The 21567-nt window shown below is 34.8% G+C and overlaps 1 protein-coding gene across 1 annotated transcript; it reads right to left on the bottom strand.

The window, feature by feature from the left end:
- Positions 1–1020: 1020 nt before the first annotated feature.
- Positions 1021–21284, bottom strand: LOC107951811 (DNA-directed RNA polymerase I subunit 1). Its single transcript, XM_041079273.1, is given in 23 exon segments — positions 1021–1875; positions 2383–2540; positions 2576–2698; positions 2701–3170; positions 5599–5739; positions 7343–7590; positions 7671–7869; positions 8932–9134; positions 9692–9900; positions 11287–11431; positions 11526–11861; positions 12121–12339; positions 12443–12590; positions 13291–13379; positions 14382–14645; positions 15949–16136; positions 17760–17925; positions 18483–18653; positions 18760–19029; positions 19948–20247; positions 20342–20501; positions 20801–20970; positions 21124–21284. Coding segments are annotated over 23 exon segments (4986 nt in total). The 5' UTR covers positions 21142–21284; the 3' UTR covers positions 1021–1284.
- Positions 21285–21567: the final 283 nt, after the last annotated feature.

Raw genomic sequence — 21567 nt, 5'->3', positions numbered from 1 at the left:
TGTGTTGTATATTTTTGTATTTTAATTGCTTGATGAACTTCAAACTTAATTATTAGCTAGAGTAGAATCTAATTTTGTAGATGGAGTATGTTGGGGATTATATGCACATGGGTGATTAGAATATGAGTTATATCTGTCAGACACTAAAAAATGAAATTGGACTAAAAACAGAGTTGGTGCCATAATAGTGGCTAAAAAACTAAAATTTCCAGTATGTCGGAACACAGGGTCCCTTTTGTCGCAACACTGCGGACAGTGGCTAACAATTGCATTTTTCTAGGGTGTGTCAGGACACCGAGTCTGCCAATCGTGTCGTGACAAAGCACCCCTATATCATAACATCGAAACAAAAGCCTACAGATTTTACCCAACCCATGGCATAACCTATCAAGTTCTAGATTAAATTTACCCAATTTAAACCCTAAATATACCCCACTACATATAATCTAAATCAGCCTTATTAACCTTCAAATATATTTCTTTTCAACCTACTTGCTCCCAAGCTTTTTTTTTCTTTTTTGCTGTAATTTCTCCTTTGTTTCTTCTTTTTGGTTTATTTTGCAGGTACAATACAAGGTTAGAGTCCATTGAAGACAGCCTCCATAACAAACAATAACGCAAGAAATATCGAGCTAACTTAATCTTGTAAAAATTTATAGATGAAGAAACGATAAAGGGAGACTTCAACGGTGATGAAAACAAGTGGGAATTTAGGTTTTTTTTTTTATCAAATACGTTTTTCTCCACCAATTTCAGATTTGTTTGGTGTCTTGGATACCGATAGCCAGGAAATACAAGTTTCCACCTTTATTAACCTATTTTCTTTCATCCAATGGATAGAATTTCATTATTACTAATCTAATTGTTCACATTATTTTGGAGCTTTTCCAAAACTCTTTTATGAGCTCATGGCAGAATCTCCCAAGACAATAATCAATGACTTGCACCGCAATGTATTCCGCCCACTAACGGACCCAAGACATAATTCCATCATCAGGACTTCCGAATTAATAAGCCATATTAAAGAAAATATATGAATAAATCGTTTATCAAAATTTAAGCCTTTCTCTAACAATGCACACCTAAAATTTAATCTTTTCCGAATCCATTATACGTCCAGTAAAACTTACCGGCCGAATAAACTCAATGAGTGAGTCGGTGAGCCCTTGCTTTCATCTGGGAAAAAACTGAAGCTATTCAAGATATTTTTAGTATCATTCATACCCAAGGATGGGCTCCCCTTTGCGAGCTTTCCAAAAGCTAGTGAATGATTTAAATAATACATCAAATCTCCACTTTCTGCATCAAACCAAAGGATCCAGTGCCCATTTTCACTGGCAATCCAAGGCAGATTCTGGATGATGGTGTCTCCAAGTTATCCACCAGCCCATGTTTTGCCGCATCAACAATAAATTTAGAAGCTGTCTCAAATGACATCTTGCTGAAAGGTGATATACATTCTGCTATACTACCAAGTCGGCTCATAGGTCGATACCTTCCAGAGTGGGTCATAAAATCAGCAATAAGTGTTAGGTGGCGAATATTGACACCGATCCCATAAGATGTGAAAACATTACTGATCTCGCTAATTATGGTTTCTCTTGCAGCTTCCACTCCATAAGTATTAAGCATTGCATGAATGTTATTGGAATATAAATACCTAACATCAAGGTGACCTTCCATCTTCCAAAAAGCACCAAAATCCACTCCAGCTGTGTGCAATCCTGGTCTATTGGCTTTGCCAGATGGACTCTTCCTTTGTTTCGGATCCTCACCATAGTAAAAAACTTGATTCTCACTACAGTCTGTCACTCGACATTGGTCAATCTTTCCAAAGCTCTGGATGTAAACCTTCTTTGCAGTCTTCTCAGCAATCTGCAGAAGATTATACCAGAATGAACCAAAGTGTGCATTAGTTAAACTAAAATTGAACTTCTCATAAGCAACAAAGGTTCATTGGCTCTTTCAAGAACTACTTCCCTTCAAATTTAAATGTAAACATCCATCCAAAAGTACACAAAATAACAAGCAGGGGAAGATAATATTTAACCAGAATCAGCATATTTTCTGTTTCACATCACTATACCATAGGTGGCCAGTGGTCTCAAGAAAATTTAATAGTGAAACAGAAGAAAATGTTCCTATAAAGTAGGACAAGATTATATTAAACCAGAATCGCAATATTTTTACAGTTTCACATCCCTATTCCATAGGTGGCCAGTGGTCTTAAGAAAATTTAATAGTGAAAGAGAACAAGAAAATATTCTGCCTTTATGATCAACTTCATTTTCAATTTATTTCATGTATATGGGGGTGGTCTTAGGAGGAAATTAGATACGTACGAAACCATGCTGTGATGAATAACCAGGAAAAAAGAAGTACCTGAGCCAGTAAAATATGAGGTTCATTTACAAACTTAAAATGGACCTCAAAGACCAATCCTTTTGTAGCACTGAATATTGCTCTATCAGTCTCCTTCCTAATGAACTTTCCTCTCATCTTTTTCTTTTGGGTTCTGTTCTGGTGTTTCCCTCCCTTGACTTTAGCTTAGATCCGTCTTCTGCGTTTGGTGAACCATGAAAAATATCATCCTTTTCATTATCTGATCCAATCACATTATTTTCAATAGTTCCATTCTCATCCTCAGACATATCATTTTCACTTTCCAACCCAGCCAAAGATGCCCCCTCATTTGTTCCTCTTCAGAACCATCTTCATAATCCATCTCATCTGTAGCTTGCTGTTTCTGTTTTTGTGCATCAAGACCAAGATCCTCGGCTCTTCCTTCATCATCAGTATCATCATCATTCTCAGTCTCATGAGATCTGCTTTCAGGAACATCTTCATCTGTTTCACTTGAAGCATTTGGTCGTGAATCAGGCATAAAATTTTTTATGCCACTAATTCTGGAGAGCAAAACCAGATGATTCTGTATGGCGTCCTCTAACTCTCTCAAAAACACTACCTCTAAGATGTGCTGACAATCTGTTACAGTAATATCACTGTTCTTCAAATATCGTCCAGGTTTGCCAAGCCTCATCTTGAGTTTATAGATACTACAAATATCACCATTGTAAACAGCAAATGGTGTGACAGATACTCCCATACTCTCTAATATTTCTGCGACCGTGATTTTCTTCATCTTATCAGCAAGACGTAAGGCATCCTCCCTGCACATGCAAAATACATTCTAGTAGTTACAAATCTAAAGCTGAACAACTTGGCAAACAGTGCAGACAGACTACCTGACAAAGACTTTAGTAAAGAGATGAGGTTCGTTTGGATTTGCAGAAGGGGAAGGAGAAAAGTAGAATCTCCCTCATTTGCAAAACATTTTCATTTGGGAGTTGGAGCTCTAAACATACCATCAAAACCACCAAGTTCTTACTCTTTAACTGAAGCAATTTGAAGAGGAAGGGTTCCTCATTATTAATATTATCTTTCTGATGTACAAAAAAATTACCTAAAAGTGCATTTGAACTAAGTCAGGACTTGAAGAAACCTGCTTCTGATCACTCTATCAAAGAAGGCATGTTGGCTAGTTTTCAATTGAAAATAATTCTTAAAGATTTCCTTATTCCTTACATGGACTTGCCATCCCAGGTCAATGTACCTGTTTTACTGTGACAGAAATACAAGAGCAATGCTTATGCAGCTGTTCAAATTTGGTTACATACATTGCATGAGCTATGACCACAGAGAAAAGAGAAATAGGGAGGGTGGAAGGAACTCCAGTTCCATTGCTATGACCAGGCTAATAAATGAAAGGAGATGTTGTTGTGAGGGAAATGGTGAAAAAGAAAGGGGGGGAGAATAGGGGGCATTGATCAGGACTCTTGTTTCCATTTCAACTTGAGTTTCAGAAAGGAACACATATTTGGGCCCAAATTTCATTCTAATTAACTAATTTAATAAAAGTTTATGTCTTAGACCAGCCCAGCTCTGAATTGTCTTTTGCTCAAAGTTTCAGAACTAACAGTCAGCTAAAGAGAATATAAAAGTATTGAAACCAATATGCTTTAGATTTAAAGGTGTAGATAAAATATCTCATAAACTTAAAAATTTCAGCTTGATCAAAACAAAAATTATTCACAACTATTTCCTTCAGTCAAATTCATTATTATTCAAGGTCAACGCACCTGTTTTACTGTGACAGAAATACAAGAGCAATGCTTATGCAGCTGTTCAAATTTGGTTACATACATTGCATGAGCTATGACCACAGAGAAAAGAGAAATAGAGGGAGGGTGGAAGGAACTCCAGTTCCATTGCTACGACTGGGCTAATAAATGAAAGGAGATGTGGTGGTTGTGAGGGAAATGGTGAAAAAGAAAAGGGGGGGGGGGGAATAGGGGGCATTGATCAGGACTCTTGTTTCCATTACAACTTGAGTTTCAGAAAGGAACACATATTTGGGCCCAAATTTCATTCTAATTAACTAATTTAATAAAAGTTTATGTCTTAGACCAGCCCAGCTCTGAATTGTCTTTTGCTCAAAATTTCAGAACTAACAGTCAGCTAAAGAGAATATAAAAGTAGGAAACCAATATGCTTCAGATTTAAACGTGTAGATAAAATATCTCATAAACTTAAAAATTTCAGCTTGATCAAAAAAAAATTATTTACAACTATTTCCTTCAGTCAAATTCATTATTATTTAAGGATGCATTTGGTTTACAGGATGTTAGACAGGGTGATATAAAAATAAAAATATCCTCTCAGATTGGTAATCACCAGAAGAGAATAGGATTTCAAATCGTTGATTAGCATAGAATGAGTGAATTAGATTTTGTGGCGTGAGATACCTGATCAGAACACTAATAAGCTAAATGAGGGGCTGAACTATCAAGTATTGTTTTAAGGTGTAAAATTTTCGAGTCCCAAATACTTTCCTAAAGTTCTACTAGAAATGGTACTTGTGATTACGTTACTTTTAGAGTTGGTAGTAAGCTAGTAGCCTATACAAATATCAAATGTACTCTTTTCTTTTGGGGACAGATTAAGAGACTACAACAAGAGATTTTCCGGCTTGATTGGGTGATCCAACCAACCTTAAATGCTCACAGATCATCTCTTAGCCAGATCCCTTTTTCTGTGCTCAATTTCCCTATTTCTTAAGAACTTTGTATTATTACCATAAACTGCAGTCTTAATACCCTTATTCTTACCAGATTGTAACACATGCAAATGGCTAAATGAAAAAAAATCTTACTAGGTATTAGACACAATGCAGTCTTTATTTCCTTAATCCTTTTTTCATTTAACATTATGCATTACAAACGCAGCTTAATAGTTGAACCTGAATTTAGTTTTTGCATCCAGTTTTCAATTAATCATTGTTTTATAAGTATAGACCATAGCAACAAGTTGTCGTGTCTAATCTAGGATTCACTTGAACCAAGAGGACCTTCATATGCTTGATGGTTTTATAGAAGCTGAGTCTCACTCCTATTTCTAATGATCTTACGCATCCTAGCCCTAGTAAGTTCACAAGTAGTCCAGGAATCTTCATGAATATTGATCAAGGGAGACAGAACTGACAAGCAATTTATAAAAATAATCAACAGAGGCTTAACTCACAGGTGACTAGCAACTTACTTTGTTTTCCCTTTATGCAAAGGGCATGTCATAACTGGAGTCTTGATATCAATTGAAGCAGTCATTAAGATCTCTTGCAAGCGTGGAATACCCAGTGTAACATTCATTTCACCCCGCCCCGCAAGATGAAAAGTATTCAGCCTGAGAACAGAATATCCAAATGAATTTGACAAAGAACAAGGCAAAGACACAGAAACAGAATATATATTACATACTTAAACACCTTAAAAATACAATTAAATTGTGTGAATTATATTTTTATATATCCTCACACCATAGAAGAAAGTAGCATGTAAGGATATACACAATTGCATATGTACTACGAACACGAGAATGTCTATATGAAACCTGGAAAAATACACAAGGGAACTAGCAGTTGTCAAGCATGATTGGCTAGAACCCAGCAAGCTAATATATCAGAAAAACTAATAGTAGGGGCCCATAAATAAAACTGCTTACCCAGCAAGCTAATATATGCTTCCAAAAACGTTGTCAAGCATGATTTATAGATACATCCTCCCAGCATAAAAATGCTCTAATACATTAACAAAAAAAAACTTCAGTAACTGGAAAAATTTAGCATGCTCGTTGTGTTCTACTTGTTTAAAATCCAATTCTCGAAAGTAAATTTTACTCTAGCATCCCCCAATGGTGCATAAAACTGCCTTAAACATGCTAAGAGAAACAAATGCATGCAACCAAGGATTACAAGCAGAGTTGCTTCCAAATACATAAATAAATGAACTGCTTCCAAAAACTTTGTCAAGCATGATTTACAGATACATCCTCCAAGCATAATAATGCTCTAATACATTAACAAAAACAAACTTCACTAACTGGAAAATTTAGCATGCTGGTCGTGTTCTACCTGTCTAAAATCCAATTCTTGAAAAGTAAATTTTACTCTAGCATCCCCCAATGGTGCATACAACTGCCTTAAACAAGCTAAGAGAAACAAATGCATGCAACCAAAGATTACAAGCAGAGTTGTCAAGGGCACAAAGTGCACTATAGGTGCTAGAACCCTGATATTGCCTCTGGCACAGGGCACAAAAAAGAGATAGCCTGAGTGAAAGGTGCAAGAAAAGGATCACAATATGCATATGTCGTAAGTTTTGCATGAGTTCAATACTATCCCTTTCTTACTAGTTACTAGTAAAGGTATATCCAATGAAAAGGTAGAAAATACAAGAAATAAAATGTTAGTCATGTGTTTTTCTAACGCCCATTGCCTTACAAAATATCATGTCTAGGCGCACACCATGTGCCTTGTCTGAAAGAGTTTAAGGCACTTTTGTGGTCTAGTGCTAAGGCACAGACGCGCCTAGACACGCATCTTAACAACACTGATTACAAGTACAAAGTATGTCCACCTTAGACAGGATGTCTGCAATGATTTTCATTCCAAAATCTCATTATTGTGTTTTTTAGTCCCATGAAAAAACAGTTTGAATTATGATCCTTCCATTAAATAATTCTGTTAATATAACATAAGAATCCATATGCCCAAAGATATGGTTGCTCTATATTCTAACAATACAAATTAGTTTGCTTCATAAAAATCATGTTAAACAAAGGACCCTAACAGAATGAACTTAAGGAAGACCCTAAAAAAGCATGAAATTTTTGCTTTACCATTAAAACTTATGTTGCTTGACTATCATATTGAGCATAAAGTCATTTATACTACACTATACCAAATAGAGAAGTTAACTCTTCTCCTGAAAGTAAAAAAGCATCTTACGTCATTTGTGTTGAAGGTTCTCCAACAGATTGAGCAGCAAGCACACCAACAGGTTCTCCTGGCTGGGCTAGACTAGAAAGAAATTTAAGCTTCAACAGTTTTAAGAAGTTTTTTGTCCTTATCTTCTGCTGCCGGTTATCCTTTATAAACTGCACAACTTTGTCTCTAAGACCATCAGGCAATATTTTTCCAGAGTCATAAGGTTCCCCGAGCATGGAACTAAGCTTTTCGGACATCACATCACGATTCTGAAAACAAAGAGAGAAGAACAATAAGAAACTAGTTTTAATTAGAGTTCAGACTCAAACAATCAGGAAGAAATTCTTACTAATGCTAGTGCTTCAAACTTCGTTACAAAGCTTGTCTGATGGACATCAATACCATCTTCCCCATAGTTAAACTGAACAATTGAACCATCAGCATCACGAACAGTATGATCATAACTGATTTTCAAACACTCCAGATTCTTTATGAGGCATCTCTGGAGGTATCCACTACGAGATGTTTTGACTGCCGTATCAACTAGACTATAGAACAGAGGATAAAAGGTTAAGCAAAGGAACAAGAACAGAACAGCTATAATGCATTTTCGTACATGAACAGTTGCAAATTCCAAAAAATTTTATAACCATAATGCTACTTCTATCATCATAACAATTTCGTGTCAGAATGCCATAATTCAGCATATGAAGCAGCACTTTAATGTGCTAAAGAATGCATGCACGGAAAAAATATATGAACAAAAGGGTAAACAAAGAGCAGGAAAATGCATGTTAGTCCATTAAAAAAAGAACTTTACTCATTAAATCAAAAAAAACCAGCCATAGTCCTCATAAACCAGACAGGGTTTTTATAATATGGTTCCCATCTATTACTCTATCCTTCTCGCTTTGGTAATTCTAAACTTTTTCCTACCATGACCCACAAAATTTAGAAGTCAGGATATAAATCCAAGATGTCTTCAACTGATAAATTCACTCAGATAGTTTAATAATCACTAAGTCCAAATAGATACATCACACATTCTCTTGCATCAGCTTCAACATCAAAAGGATTTGCAGAACCATGACAACACAATTAGTAAGAAATTTCTTTCTTCAGTTTCTAAATCCACAAAGCGATCTCCCAGAACCCCAATTCTACATTTTGCAATTACCCACTCTAGCTACCTAAATATCCAAAGGCATTCAACTAAACATGTCTAGAGCTCAACATTACCATTGATATCAACCAGCTCCATACAACATATTCAGCATAAAAAGTAGCAACCATTCAAGAATACCACCAAAACAGCCATCAAGTGGGAGACAAGAACAGAAACTGGCTTGAAGAAGGAAACAAAACTAGATAATATAAGAAAAAGGCCTGTAATATATATTACTTCCCAACAACAAAAGCATATGGAGAGTCTGCATAATGCCTGTCCATCAGCAAAAAGACGAGGTTCTACTCTAGGTACGATATGGAGAGCCGTAAAAAAAAAAAAGCATAATTTCATAGTATAGATCAAATTCCACATAAGCTTCAAGGAAGAAAGCATATTCCCACTAAAAAAGACAAAAAAGAACTGAGGATCAAGCTTGGTTTACCCTTCACGCCCAGCCATACAATGGAAATAATATTCTTGTGGCCGAAGACCAGTAAGAAAACGATCACTGATGAAACCACCAGCTCTAGCTGCCCAGTCCCATGGATGGAAACAGGGCAATGTTTTACCAGAAACCATCCGTGGCACTCGCTTCCCTTCTAACTCTTGTTGACCAAGGAAAGATGAGATTTGCTGAAAATTAACCTGTTTGGAGCATAGTGCAAATAGTTAGAATCAACCTACAAGTGCTCTTCAGTGTTACATTGAGGCAATAGCATGAGTACACTTTGTTTGCTTTTATAACAATAATCTTTGAACACCTTATCCATGATGAATTCCAATATTATGAGTAAAAACTTTATCATAAACCAGGAGTTCTAGAATCTTCACAACCCTACCATCATGATGAAAAGCTGGAAACAGTTGGAAAGTGGATCCAAATGTGATATCTATAATATTCTCAAATCCATGTAAAATTAAATCCTTAACAACTTAATAGAAAATAAATAAAAAATTAAAAAGCACTAGCATTTATGCATGCAAACCAACACTCTAAAACAACTAAAGTCTGTAGAGGATACATAGGACTAGTCAAAGATTACTTGAAAAAGTTCAGATATTGGCAACAGACACCAGTAAATAATTCCTATAGAGTTCTTTCTGACCCCAGACACATACACAGAAGAACATATATGTATAATACCAAATTGTGCTACAATACCCATGTTGAAGTCAGAAATATATCAAAAGCAGAAAACTACCTTACTTCCTTTAGCCCCAGTTGTAGTCATTAGAGATATACAGTTCCTTCCCATAGGTTTTACTAAACCCTCAGACAACAGCTCGGTAAGAACACCTTGGCTTGAGTTCTTGTTAAGCACACTAATCATTGTTCTATCCAAGGCTGTAAGTGCAGCCTCTCCATCTCTGCGTATGGTTTTCTCGATTTTCAATTGCAGTTCTATTGGAGCTGAAACATATCAAGACATTACGTTTGTGTTACAATGTTAATAGAAAATAGTATGCATATGCAACTTCTAACATATGAAGAAGCCAAAAAAAATTAAGGAGATCAGCCACATGACAAATTACAAATGTTGTGAAAGAGGCAGCGACTTCTTGAATGTGGCTCACTATTATATGAAGAAAATGAAAAGAGAATGAATCATTATTCTATGAAAGAAACTTTTTAAAGGTACTGCACAGATTTATATAACCTTCCATGCTCAGTAAGCTGTCAGTCATAAATGAGAAATAAAATAGAATGGTTTAAATATTTAATTATTTTTGTTTTCTTTCGGAAAGGACTTATAGCAACAAATTTCGAGGAGCATAACTTTAATATGTAGTTAATCATAAACGTCAGGCCACCCAAAGTTAAACTTTCCTCAAACTTGTTTCAAAGGAAATATGATTACAATTGTCTCTTTGTTGGTTAATCTTGTTAGCCGACTGCTATCAAAATGCTTACTGAATTATATTACGGCAAAACAAACAGTAGATGATAACTCTTTTTGTAAAAGCAACATGTTTTTTGTTTTGATTTTTTTCTAGTTTCTCATTGGTTCACTTCCACTTTATCTGCCTAATAAGGTGGCAGATTTCTCTCCTCTAATCACTGTTTACAGGATTTCTCAATTGCTTTGCTTTTAATTGATTATCTAACTGTTGATTTCTTCTTTACTTTGAAATGATTAACTGTTTAATTTCTTCTCTTCCGTTACTAAAAACATCAAGCAGCTCCCTTTGGTTAGGAAGTTTGCTTGCTTTAGTGCTTAACAAAGAATTAGCACTCTCAAATACATTTCCCACGATGACATCACATGAATGACATCTTAACTACAAATTTTGAAAGAGGAGGCAAGTGGAAGAGATATTTGCAGGCTTCAAAACATACATGCATTGGACCATATATAGAAGAATTCCAAGTGATCTAGTATAATATTTCTTAAATGTTCTCTTATGTAATTCTAAAGAAACAAAATTAGAGAAAAATGTGTAATTCAAGCATTCAGAAAACGAGGTAGTATTAATAGTAAAATAACTCTACATAAGTCAACTAAAAAACCTTCATAAGTCGACTAAAAAACCTTCATAAGTCGAGCAACATATCTTTTCAATAAATTATAGTTGTAAACTACCATGTACAACCAAAATGCTACATCAACCAACCAACAAAAGATATAGACTATCTGAAAAGACCCATAGTCAATATGGCAGACACAAGAACCAATCATTCAGTGCAATTTACCTCGTACAAAAACGAAATATAAGCCTTTATATAACTACAATAAACTTGACAGTAACTTGCAACAGAAACAGGATATTTTAAGAAGCATTCAAAAATTCAACATACCTATTTCAGCATCCACCTTGACTGCACAAAACTCATAATGTGCTTCTGTCACTTTCTTTTCACATTCTTCAAGTTGCTTCTTCCTTTCAATGTCTTTATCATTCATTATCAAAAGGTCATCTACACCACATGTGAAACCATGCATCTGCATCATCAATGTTATATCAAGCAAGTTTGAATATCAAATACCATATGCTGCAACATTAAGAAGTGAATTTTAGATATTAAAACTAGCTGACCTGCAAGAAAACTGTAAAGAGACGACTGAATACTGACAGCAGAAAGCCTGCAGTGTTTGAACCATATAGCTCTTGAACTGTATGAACTAGACCATAATCAGCAAACTGAGCCTTATCAATCACACCACGCACCAAGTCATTTTTGTAAATCAATATTTTTTCTTCATCAGGTTCTTTATTTGAGTTTTTTCCAGCATCCTTGCCTTCTTGGCCACCACTTTTTGGTTTATTTTCATTTGATCTGTTCTTGAAAAAATCACGTGGGGTTTTGCCAGTTTTTTCCACCGTAAATGGTGGACGACCCCTGGTAATATGATTTAGAACAGCAGTGATGACCTAGAAAAATGGATGGAGAAAAGAGAAGAGTAAACTGTTACCAAATGTAATTGTTAGATACATGAAAAGTAAACCAAACAAATAGAAAATTTGAGCATAAAGTAAAACATAAGGGAACAAACCAAGAGTTGTATATGTATAACCCTAATTTACATCCAGTAACTCTCAGCAATATTTTACCACAATCTCAATCCCATGCAACAGAAAATTTAACAAGAGCGTGTAACAGATATAAAAGCTTCCTAGCCTATTTACCAACCTGCTTCCCTGTCCAAAGAGTTTTTGGTTTCAATATTGCAGGTAGAATAGGCAGCATCCCTTCTTCAGAATTTGAAATGAGTACTTTCTGACCAGATTTACCTAAGCGAGGATGTTGGGCTAAGCCAGAAACCCCAGAGCTATACAAAAGCTGATTAAACTCATCACGGCTTAAGAAAGTATCCCTCTTTGTGAGAAGTACAGCACTAACAATATGATCCTAAAGTTGAAAAAGAAAACACAAATAGAGTTACCAGTTATATTGAGAAGTGTAGGGAGAAGAAAGTCACCATCATGCAAAATCACTATAATGCATTCAAAACCTGAATTAAGGCTCTTAGTGGTTCGCCATTCGAAGGTCTGACATATTGGTTATTTGCATTAACGATGTTGTATGCTTCAGCACGAGAAATTTCATCTTGTGGGAAATGTACATTTATTTCATCACCGTCAAAATCAGCATTGTATGTACTGAAACCAGAACAAAGAAACTAATATCAGAACTGATAGCAGTTATAAAGTAGAATTAACAATTAATAATTAATAATACATGTATGTCATGTATAGGTGGGTCTAGTCCAGATTGTTAAGGAGTATGCCTGAGTGTCCCTCAGCATTGTTCAAAGGAAGAAAAACACCTCAAACTCTTTAAAGTGAGGCACATAAGATCAGTCACAGACCTAGTATGCCTAAGCACACTTTTTTGGTAGGGCATTTGGAGCAAAAAAAAGCCCACATGGTTGAAGTTCTCTGTATGTTTGACAATTAAAAATGGGGAAATATCAAATTCTCAACTTAATCTTTGAGCATTCAACAACAAAATCAGGAAAGTTGCACAACAAGAGAAAGGAAATTTTGCAAATCACTTCTTAAAAGTTTTTATCCAAATTGTATATCTTAAGCTTATTTCATATCTCTACACAGACTCGTACAAGAAACACATAAACACATATTTTACCTTTGCTCCAGCTAGCACTTTTTTCCACACCTTACGCCCTAAGAAATATAATCATTCTAGCACCTACAGTGCATCTTAGACCCTTCCCAATACTGGGTGCTGTATACACATACCTTAACATGTAATTACAGTTCAGCATGTGTGTGCTATTATCTATTCTAGTTCTTACTCAATAAACATGCATGTATCATTCATAGTTCATATGATAGCAACCTGCAATTTGCATAGTGCATACGGATTGTCTTCTCCCCCTTCAACACACGAACTACGTGTGCCATTATACTCGGCTTGTGAAGTGTAGGCTGCCAGAAAAAAGTTTGAATCAAACTCAAACTCATGAAAAAAAAAATGCAACAAAAGAAGTATTTAATCAGAAATGTGATTCACGCTATATAGAACACCTCAAAGAAAGACATAAGGTTTCATTCGAAAAAAGTGCAAACACTTTCAAACTATAGCAAACATTGATAATCTTTTCATGATTTCCATGAGCAAATTACACTGAACCATAAAACTTTAGAAGAGATAAATAAGATTTACCAATATAGAATACAACTAATCTGCTACTGAATAATTATATACCATGATCCATTGGCTCTACAAGATTTACAATTTTACACTACCTTATACAACATTAAAGGTCTCATTCCGTTTCTTTACAAAGTAGAACACTCACAAGCAGTTTGCCACTGTCCCAACAGAGTCATTAGCATGCGCATCCACTAAAGCAAAGTAAAGTGAATACAGTAACAAGTTGGACAAGAAAAAAAAGACAGTAACCACAAACAAGTTTGTCAAGACAAGAAAAAATGTGGGATAGGATTAAGAACCTTCCAAGCAAAATAAATATTACAAAAGCCGATATCTAAACTCTTGTCAATAACCTTCAGTTATCCTTTAACCACTTGAATATTAAGAGCAAGATAATAGAATGAACATGTAACAGAAAGTGATGGGACGGAATAAGATGGACTTCGTGAGAGGATTGGACAGCAACAGAGTCAAGTCTCTTGTAGCACATCAGATCAAGTGGCACTTAGTCTATTACACCATAACTTTCCCACAACAGATGACAGACGTTATTTAAAATGGGTACTATTTCCATTCTCTATATTCTTTCCTCATTAGAGATGAATAGAAAAACTTAAATATAAGCCCCACTATTATGCAGAGGATTCCAGTTTCCTGCATTTTTCACCTCACCAAGCAAAATTCCTATTTTTAAGACAACAGACTACTTGTATGAATATAAACAGACTACTTGTATGGATCAGTACTGCAAGTAATTGATAAGGTCCAAGTACCTGTCGATTTACTAGCACAACATCTCCATCTTGCAAGTGCCGAAGAACAATTTTTCCTTCAAATTCATAGTCAAAATTCTTTCCAGGTTGGGTGATAGCTCCTCTTGATGAAGGTAATTTTCTAGATATGGAAATTCGTGCTTTTCTGTTAGGTGGCAGTCTTTGGGTGGATAACTTATCAACATAATGTGTTGCCCCAGGGTGAATTTCAGAGCCATTTATAATTGCTTCCCTCAACTTTACGACATTCCAAGGAGTCACTCTCTGCAAACACATCAACAGTTAAAGGGGGAAAAAGCATACGAAAAAATTCGGAAATCAATGATTTTCAAGTGCACTTCCAAAAGGATTTATTTCCTAAAAAAAATAGAAAATCGGTACAGAGAAATATTGCATACATTTCAAACTGAGCTCATTATTAAAATAAAATTACATATTCTAACATAGCACCTTACAATTTTAATTTGGTCGCATGACCACTAATAAGAAATTCTGCACATAATTCAGCTGTGCATCTTAATGGTAGCAAAGGTTTAATTTTAAATTCTTTTTAGCGTAGAGAGGAGCAATGCAAGGTTGGAATCCTCTCTCGCCTCTTAGACTTCCTTATATGTATTTAGGAAAAGATAACAGGCATCTACCATCAGTAAATATGCATCTTAAATTGTAGAAAAGGTTTAATTTTAAATTTTAAAGTTTAAAATCACTTTAGCCTAGAGAAGAGCAATGAAAGGTTGGAATCCTCTCTCCCCTCTTAGACTTCCTTATATGTATTTAGGAAGGGATAACAGGCATCTATCATCAGTACATATGCTTCATAATTCAGTAACAGCAATAATTTATTTCTTTGTGATGTTTTTATAAGACCAAGGAACAAAAAAAAAAACATACATTTTGCTTGTCTATCAACTATGTATCATCAAAAGGGTTTGACTGGTTATTGACATTACCTAAAAAGTCCTAAGGAGTTTCAAAGTAAATACCTTCCTCTTTTTTTCTGTTTACAGCAAGTTCCATACATCAAATAGAGTTAAATCAGCATCAACCCTATTGTCAGTCCGAAAATAAATGCATATCAACATATGCATGGTTATACTTGGTTAGCAAACCCTGAACATTTTCCTCATAAAACTGTCATACAAACCCATCAACTTGGTTTCATGTGCTAATTAAGCCTTGAAACTTATAGGCCTATTTGCCAATAATCCTTTCATAACCACCAGCTCTATGTCAATGGAGACAGAAGATTTCTAGCTTCTCCTATGATTGAAAAATTTCTCCTATCAAATAAATATTCGCAGGCTCATAGTAAACAGAAGGTAAACAGATACAAGCAAAAGCAACCAGAAGCACTCATCAGACTGCAAGATTAAGAGACCATAAAAATTATAGTATCCTTATAACGCAAGAAACAATCTTCTCACACTGCAAGCCAATCTCAAGATTCAAGATAAAGTAAAATACATAAAAGGAGAAGGTAATAATCCAAATTTCACCATTGCATTAATTTTGAGAGAAATCCTAAAAATGTATTAATCCACAAGTTGGACTAAAAAGATAATTTTACCTCAGGATACGTTAACCTTAATGCAAAATAAGGTGGAATTCCAATCTCATTAACAGCTAAATAAGGATCAGGGGATATAACAGATCGGCAAGCAAAATTAACTCTTTTCCCCATCATTTTTTGGCGGAACATGCCTTCCTTCCTTTCCAGCAACTGACATATTCCAGGGCTCACATCTCTCCTTTGACCTGCCATAAAGAATAAAGAGTGCACCAGTTAACTAGTATAGCCTAACTATATATGAAAGATCTCAATTTTTTAAAATTATAATTAATCTAAAGCAAAGAGCCACATGTACAAGCCATGTATTTTATACATTGCACACTAATTCAGATGCAAGCAAAATGCCACCATTCATCCCTTCCTACGAATGCACACATGTGAAAGAAACAGAAACAGGAGTGCTCACTCTGCTGTCTTCTATTGCAGCACAGTTTGAGAGAAGATACAAATTCACTATCTAAATTAGCTTTCAACAAATGGAAGTTCTTTTTTCTTTTTTTTTTTCCCCTTCCCCATATTAGCACAACAAAGCATATTTTGCATGCCTGGAGGTCACTACAGGAATTAAGTAACACCCTCTGTAGTAATTAAAATATATCCTCGATAAGCTCAATGAGGCCCTATTAGATGATTGAGAACCCCCCCCCCAAAGGAAAGATTTAATCAATGTCTCACTAGCCTACACTTAAACCCCGCAACATTAGACACTGTATTACATGATACAGAAGAAAAAAGAAAAAAGAAAACTAATTCGCAAATGTCTCAAAATCTTTTATATATATGAATTATTAACAAATCAAAATTTATAGAATATAAAATACCTAAAAACATGACTATGATACAGCAAAATACACAAACACTACACAGATATTAAAATTGACAGGTCTACCTACAATATGTTTGATACACAAAGTCCAACCAGCATGCCATGTTCTCTATAGCTCACCCAGTGCAAAAAAAAACCAGTAAATTTTCACTTCATAACATGCTACATAGACATTTCATGCCCCAGAAGTGGAAACTTTAGCTCAAAGCAACCTCTGAAGTCTCACCACCCAACACCATTTTCAATCAAAGGAATCAGTCAGTACCATACCAGCAGGCTACGCTTTTTTCTTTTGCTATTAGCACCAATGTGCTTTGACGTACTGTTTCTGGTTTTTGAGTTTCTCAAATATATTTTCATATAGAATTATAAAACTCATTTCTATGTTGTCTGACAAATATATTAAATACACGTGCAAATATATGTCTAAATTACATAAACATATATATGTATATCTTTATGCATATATAAGTTTTCAAATGTAAATCATTAACATCTAAAAATTTCAATCATAAATAAAATATATAAATATCAAAAATACTAATAATTTATCATCAATTAAAGTCAATGGTGTAATATGTATTTTATTTTTAAATGAAATTATGATGATAAAAATTACACAACTAGAAAAGTAAAAGAAATTGTTTACAAGGATCAAACAAGTAAAAAAGAAATCAAAAATCAAATTTTTGTACAGACTAGTACAAGATATTATGTGCCAGCATAAGCCAATACAAACTGGTACAAGCTAGTATGGACCAATACAACTGATAAAGCTAGTACAAAATCTGAAACGTTTGGAGATTAAAAAAGTTTCCTTTTCTAAGAGAGAGATATATACCAACAATATGACTGGTATCATATGGTATCAACCATCATGGGTTCAACACATTTTGCTAATAAAGTTCAAAAAGCAAGCAATTTCTATTTATTTTCTCACCTACACAGTGCACTCTGAGAAATGGGAAGAAACTGTACTTACTCATTGCAGTTTTGCTGTCGAACAACAAATTTATTGACTGCTGCAGATCCATCCATAGTCTAACTATAACCTTAGAACTCTGCAGATCATTATTATAAGCATTTCCTAGTGATATATTGGCCAGCAACACCTTACTTAGTAAAACAGTTTGAGGATGCTCCATCACCTACAAGGGCGAAAAGTGAAAAGATGTTGGCAGAGATTCATTCCTAAAAGAAAACACGTAGTCCATGTGACACAACAGCAATAGCAAAGAAACAGAAATTTGAATAGAAAAGTGTGCAATCTAAATTACGAAATGCAATTCAGAATAGGAACATTCAATTTTCAAAAACTCAACAATCAATTAGCCGAAACTGACCAAAAGACATTTATAGGAGTCTCTTAAACTACTAGGTTATGTGGGATAAAGTTAATAAAAGAATGGGAAGGAAAGCTTTTCAAAAGGAAAAAAAATGATACTTCACTCCTTTGTTTGGATCAACTAAAATGAACCAAAAAAGGGAAATGAAAGGCTTAAAATTCAATTTCCAATCTTGAGTATTCCACAGTCCATCCCAATTCTTCAATCCTTGTTCTTCAATGGGCACTAGTAGAATTTAATGAAACCAACCATCAGTCACACTCTCAACACGTAATGGAAGACAACCTAGCTGACTAAGCTTTATCAGAACCTCCCTCTAGAAAAGAAATAAGGAAATACTGCGAGATGCGGATACTTACAGAATCACCTCCCTTGGTAGGAGCACGAAACTTAATAGGAGGTACAAGAACAGTCTCCAAAAAGAACATGGAAAAACCCACTTTCTCACCTAACCCTTGCTGCTGGATGCAATTGATCAATGAGCAAAGTTCAATCTCATTTTCCCATAAAAGTTTCATAACTTTTTTAACCTGTGGCAGAATAGGAACTCTAGAATGAATATTTATTCAAAATGACAGTAAACAAAAGCAACCACGAACACAATGCCAGATAGTTTGACATAAATAAGAACCATACCTCTGATGGCAAAAGAGGCCCCGAAAACAGATTCTTCTGCTTCAGGAACTCAAGAGGTACTTTCGCCTTTTTACGAGCTTTCGCACTAGTACCGTCAGCTCCTTTGAAGCCAATTTCAGGAGTCTTCGTTTTTTTTATATCAACACCCTCTTCGGAGCTAGATGCATCATTGGCATCTTCTATGTCAGATCCAACTTCACCAGAAAAAGTATCTGCCATTTTGCACCCTCTGATAACGTTTTCCCTCATTTGCGAACCCGACATGCCACTCTGAAGTAAGAAACCAGGAGATTTAAGAATTCCAAGTTGGGAAAGAAGACTGCCACAACTATCTTAATTAAATAAATCAAATTAAACCACTACAGAGTCTCTTTGCACATTCATCCAAATGAAAGAATACAACTGAAAACTCCAAAAGGCCAAATGGAACATTTATACCGTGTTTTAACATTTCATTATAACAAAAGAAAAACATAAATAACCACATACATCATATGCACACATAAAAAATCCTTCAGATACAATCAAAGTGGTTGCTATCCTAGCAACCAGCACATACCTGATTTGAAATACACCAAAATAATACTAGTATAATACTGTTTGGGTTGTTGTACTGGTTCGTAATAATCATAACAGCCTATAATGACCTGTAATGATCAGTACAAGGTTTTGATTTTTTTTCACACATTTGATTTTGTTCAAGGTTTTGATATTTCTTTAACTTTTTTTTGTCAGGATAATTTTTTTTCATAATTCCATTTACAAAACAACTATGTTCATTAAATTAGATTGTTGAACCTAACTAAAATTATTTACTACATTTTCTCAAATTTTATTTTTACTTTTAGTTTTTTAAATGTTAAATATTTATAATTTTGAAATTTATGTTTGTATATGAACATATAAATGCATCTAATGGAGGTAAAGTTGTATATATCTTATTAGGAAACTTGGAAATAGGCTACAAATGTGTCCGTATATGAAAATACTAGAAAAATTGCTAGTAAACCAAAAGCATTACACCAAAACACAACAATACTGATATGGCCCAATACCGAATAAAAAATATTTTGGCACTTGCTTCCGTATTTACTACTTTTGGCTACAATGACTACATAGTAGGAAATGACTTAGTTTGTTATGTATGCAAGAGAATGGAGAAAAGGAAAGACAAAATAAGAAATATACCGTGTGAAACCAACCAAAAGTGGGCTTTGTAATAGCAGGATTTTTTGCATCACAGTTCTTACACCTTTTGTACTTCACTTTCAGAAATTTATTTAAAACCGAAATTGCCTCAGTAAGCTGAAGAGATGTCCATTCTTTTGGGTTTACAGCCTCAGACTCATGTAGTCTAGAACCTAATTTTTGGCACCCTTCACTGTTCTCTGGATGTGATGATGAATCTTTCGAGTCTGTATCTAACCTTTTGGCACCAACAATATCACCTTTTCCAATGAGTTTCAATTGAGAAATACATCTCTCAACCTAAACAAATTTAAACCCAAAAGTAAAAGATATATTAGAGAAGTAAACAAAATAATCCAAGATAAAAAAAAATTAAAGAAAAAAAACAATTTACCTCAGTCCTTTCTGCCCTAAAATGATAACAGAAAAAGCAGGTCCTTTGGACAAGTGTATGCAAAAAGTTGAACAGCAAGGGATTATAAATCGGTGACACCAAGTCAATGTGACCACAGTGACCAGGGCAATGTAATTTCAAGAGACCACAGCTTTTACAACTGCAAATTAGAAGTTTAAATAATGTGATTACATCAAAAGAAAACAAATGCTTTGTATCTATTGCTCAGTTTAAGGAATTAAAATGGAAACAAAAAATGCAAAAAAAAAATCATTTATGAATAAATTACGTTAGAATAGGTGTTAGCTTTTTTTATTTTTTTTGTTCTTAATCGAGTAATTAATTTTATAGATATCATCGGTTTCTCTTTATGCCAAACTTTTTATCATGTTATGGGGCAAAAACATATACGGAGCAGAAAGAAAAAAGAAATCTTCAGGAAAGAAACAAAGAACATACGGAGTTCGATCCTCGAGAGGCCCTAAAACAGGGTCGTATAAACCGCCAGGCATAGGGCGGTTCATGAAGTCAAGCAAATTGGCGTTAGTGAGCTTCAAAACGCTGTGTTTTCGAACCTCTTCGGTTGTCATGAAATTGAACCATACCGCATCCACTGAATCCGTAGCTCCCTGCAAAATTCATTCCATAAAAAAAATCAAACTTCCAACTTCAGTAAACTTCGGAATATTAGGTTCAAAAAGAAAGTCAAACAAAAACAGTTAAGAAAATTTTATTAACTTCATAAAATTGAAGAATAAAACAGCAGAGGAAGAGAACAAGACCTCCGTGATTTGAGCCATGGTGGCGGATGGCTATGAGGTGAACTGAAACGGAGACGGAGGTGAAATATTATAAAGTAAGCGGCGTGAGGGAGAAGTGTGACTGAGAGAGAGAATTGATAGTAAGGGTTTAAGAAGGGGCTTTTCCTTTTGCCCTTTTAAAATTATTTTTTATTTATTTGTACCGTAACGCCGACGAGCAAATCCGGAAAAACACGATTCCATAAAGAAGGCTTAGTGGATTGGCGTTTAGGTGCGATTGATGCTCTTATCTTATTTTTTATCTAATGCTACAGTATTATTATAATATCTAATTTTATTACTATTGTTATTTTTATACAAATTATATGTAAATGCATCGCCCATCTAAACTCACTTTAAATCTACTTGCCCTGCGGGTCGGATCGAATTTGGGTACGACCTTTAGTACAAACATGGTCCGTTTCA

This window comes from Gossypium hirsutum, chromosome A02 (genome assembly GCF_007990345.1).
Source record: "Gossypium hirsutum isolate 1008001.06 chromosome A02, Gossypium_hirsutum_v2.1, whole genome shotgun sequence".
Classification (NCBI taxonomy): Eukaryota; Viridiplantae; Streptophyta; class Magnoliopsida; order Malvales; family Malvaceae; genus Gossypium; species Gossypium hirsutum.
The sequence above is the reverse complement of the archived record's forward strand: the minus strand, read 5'-3'. Positions and strand labels throughout refer to the sequence as shown.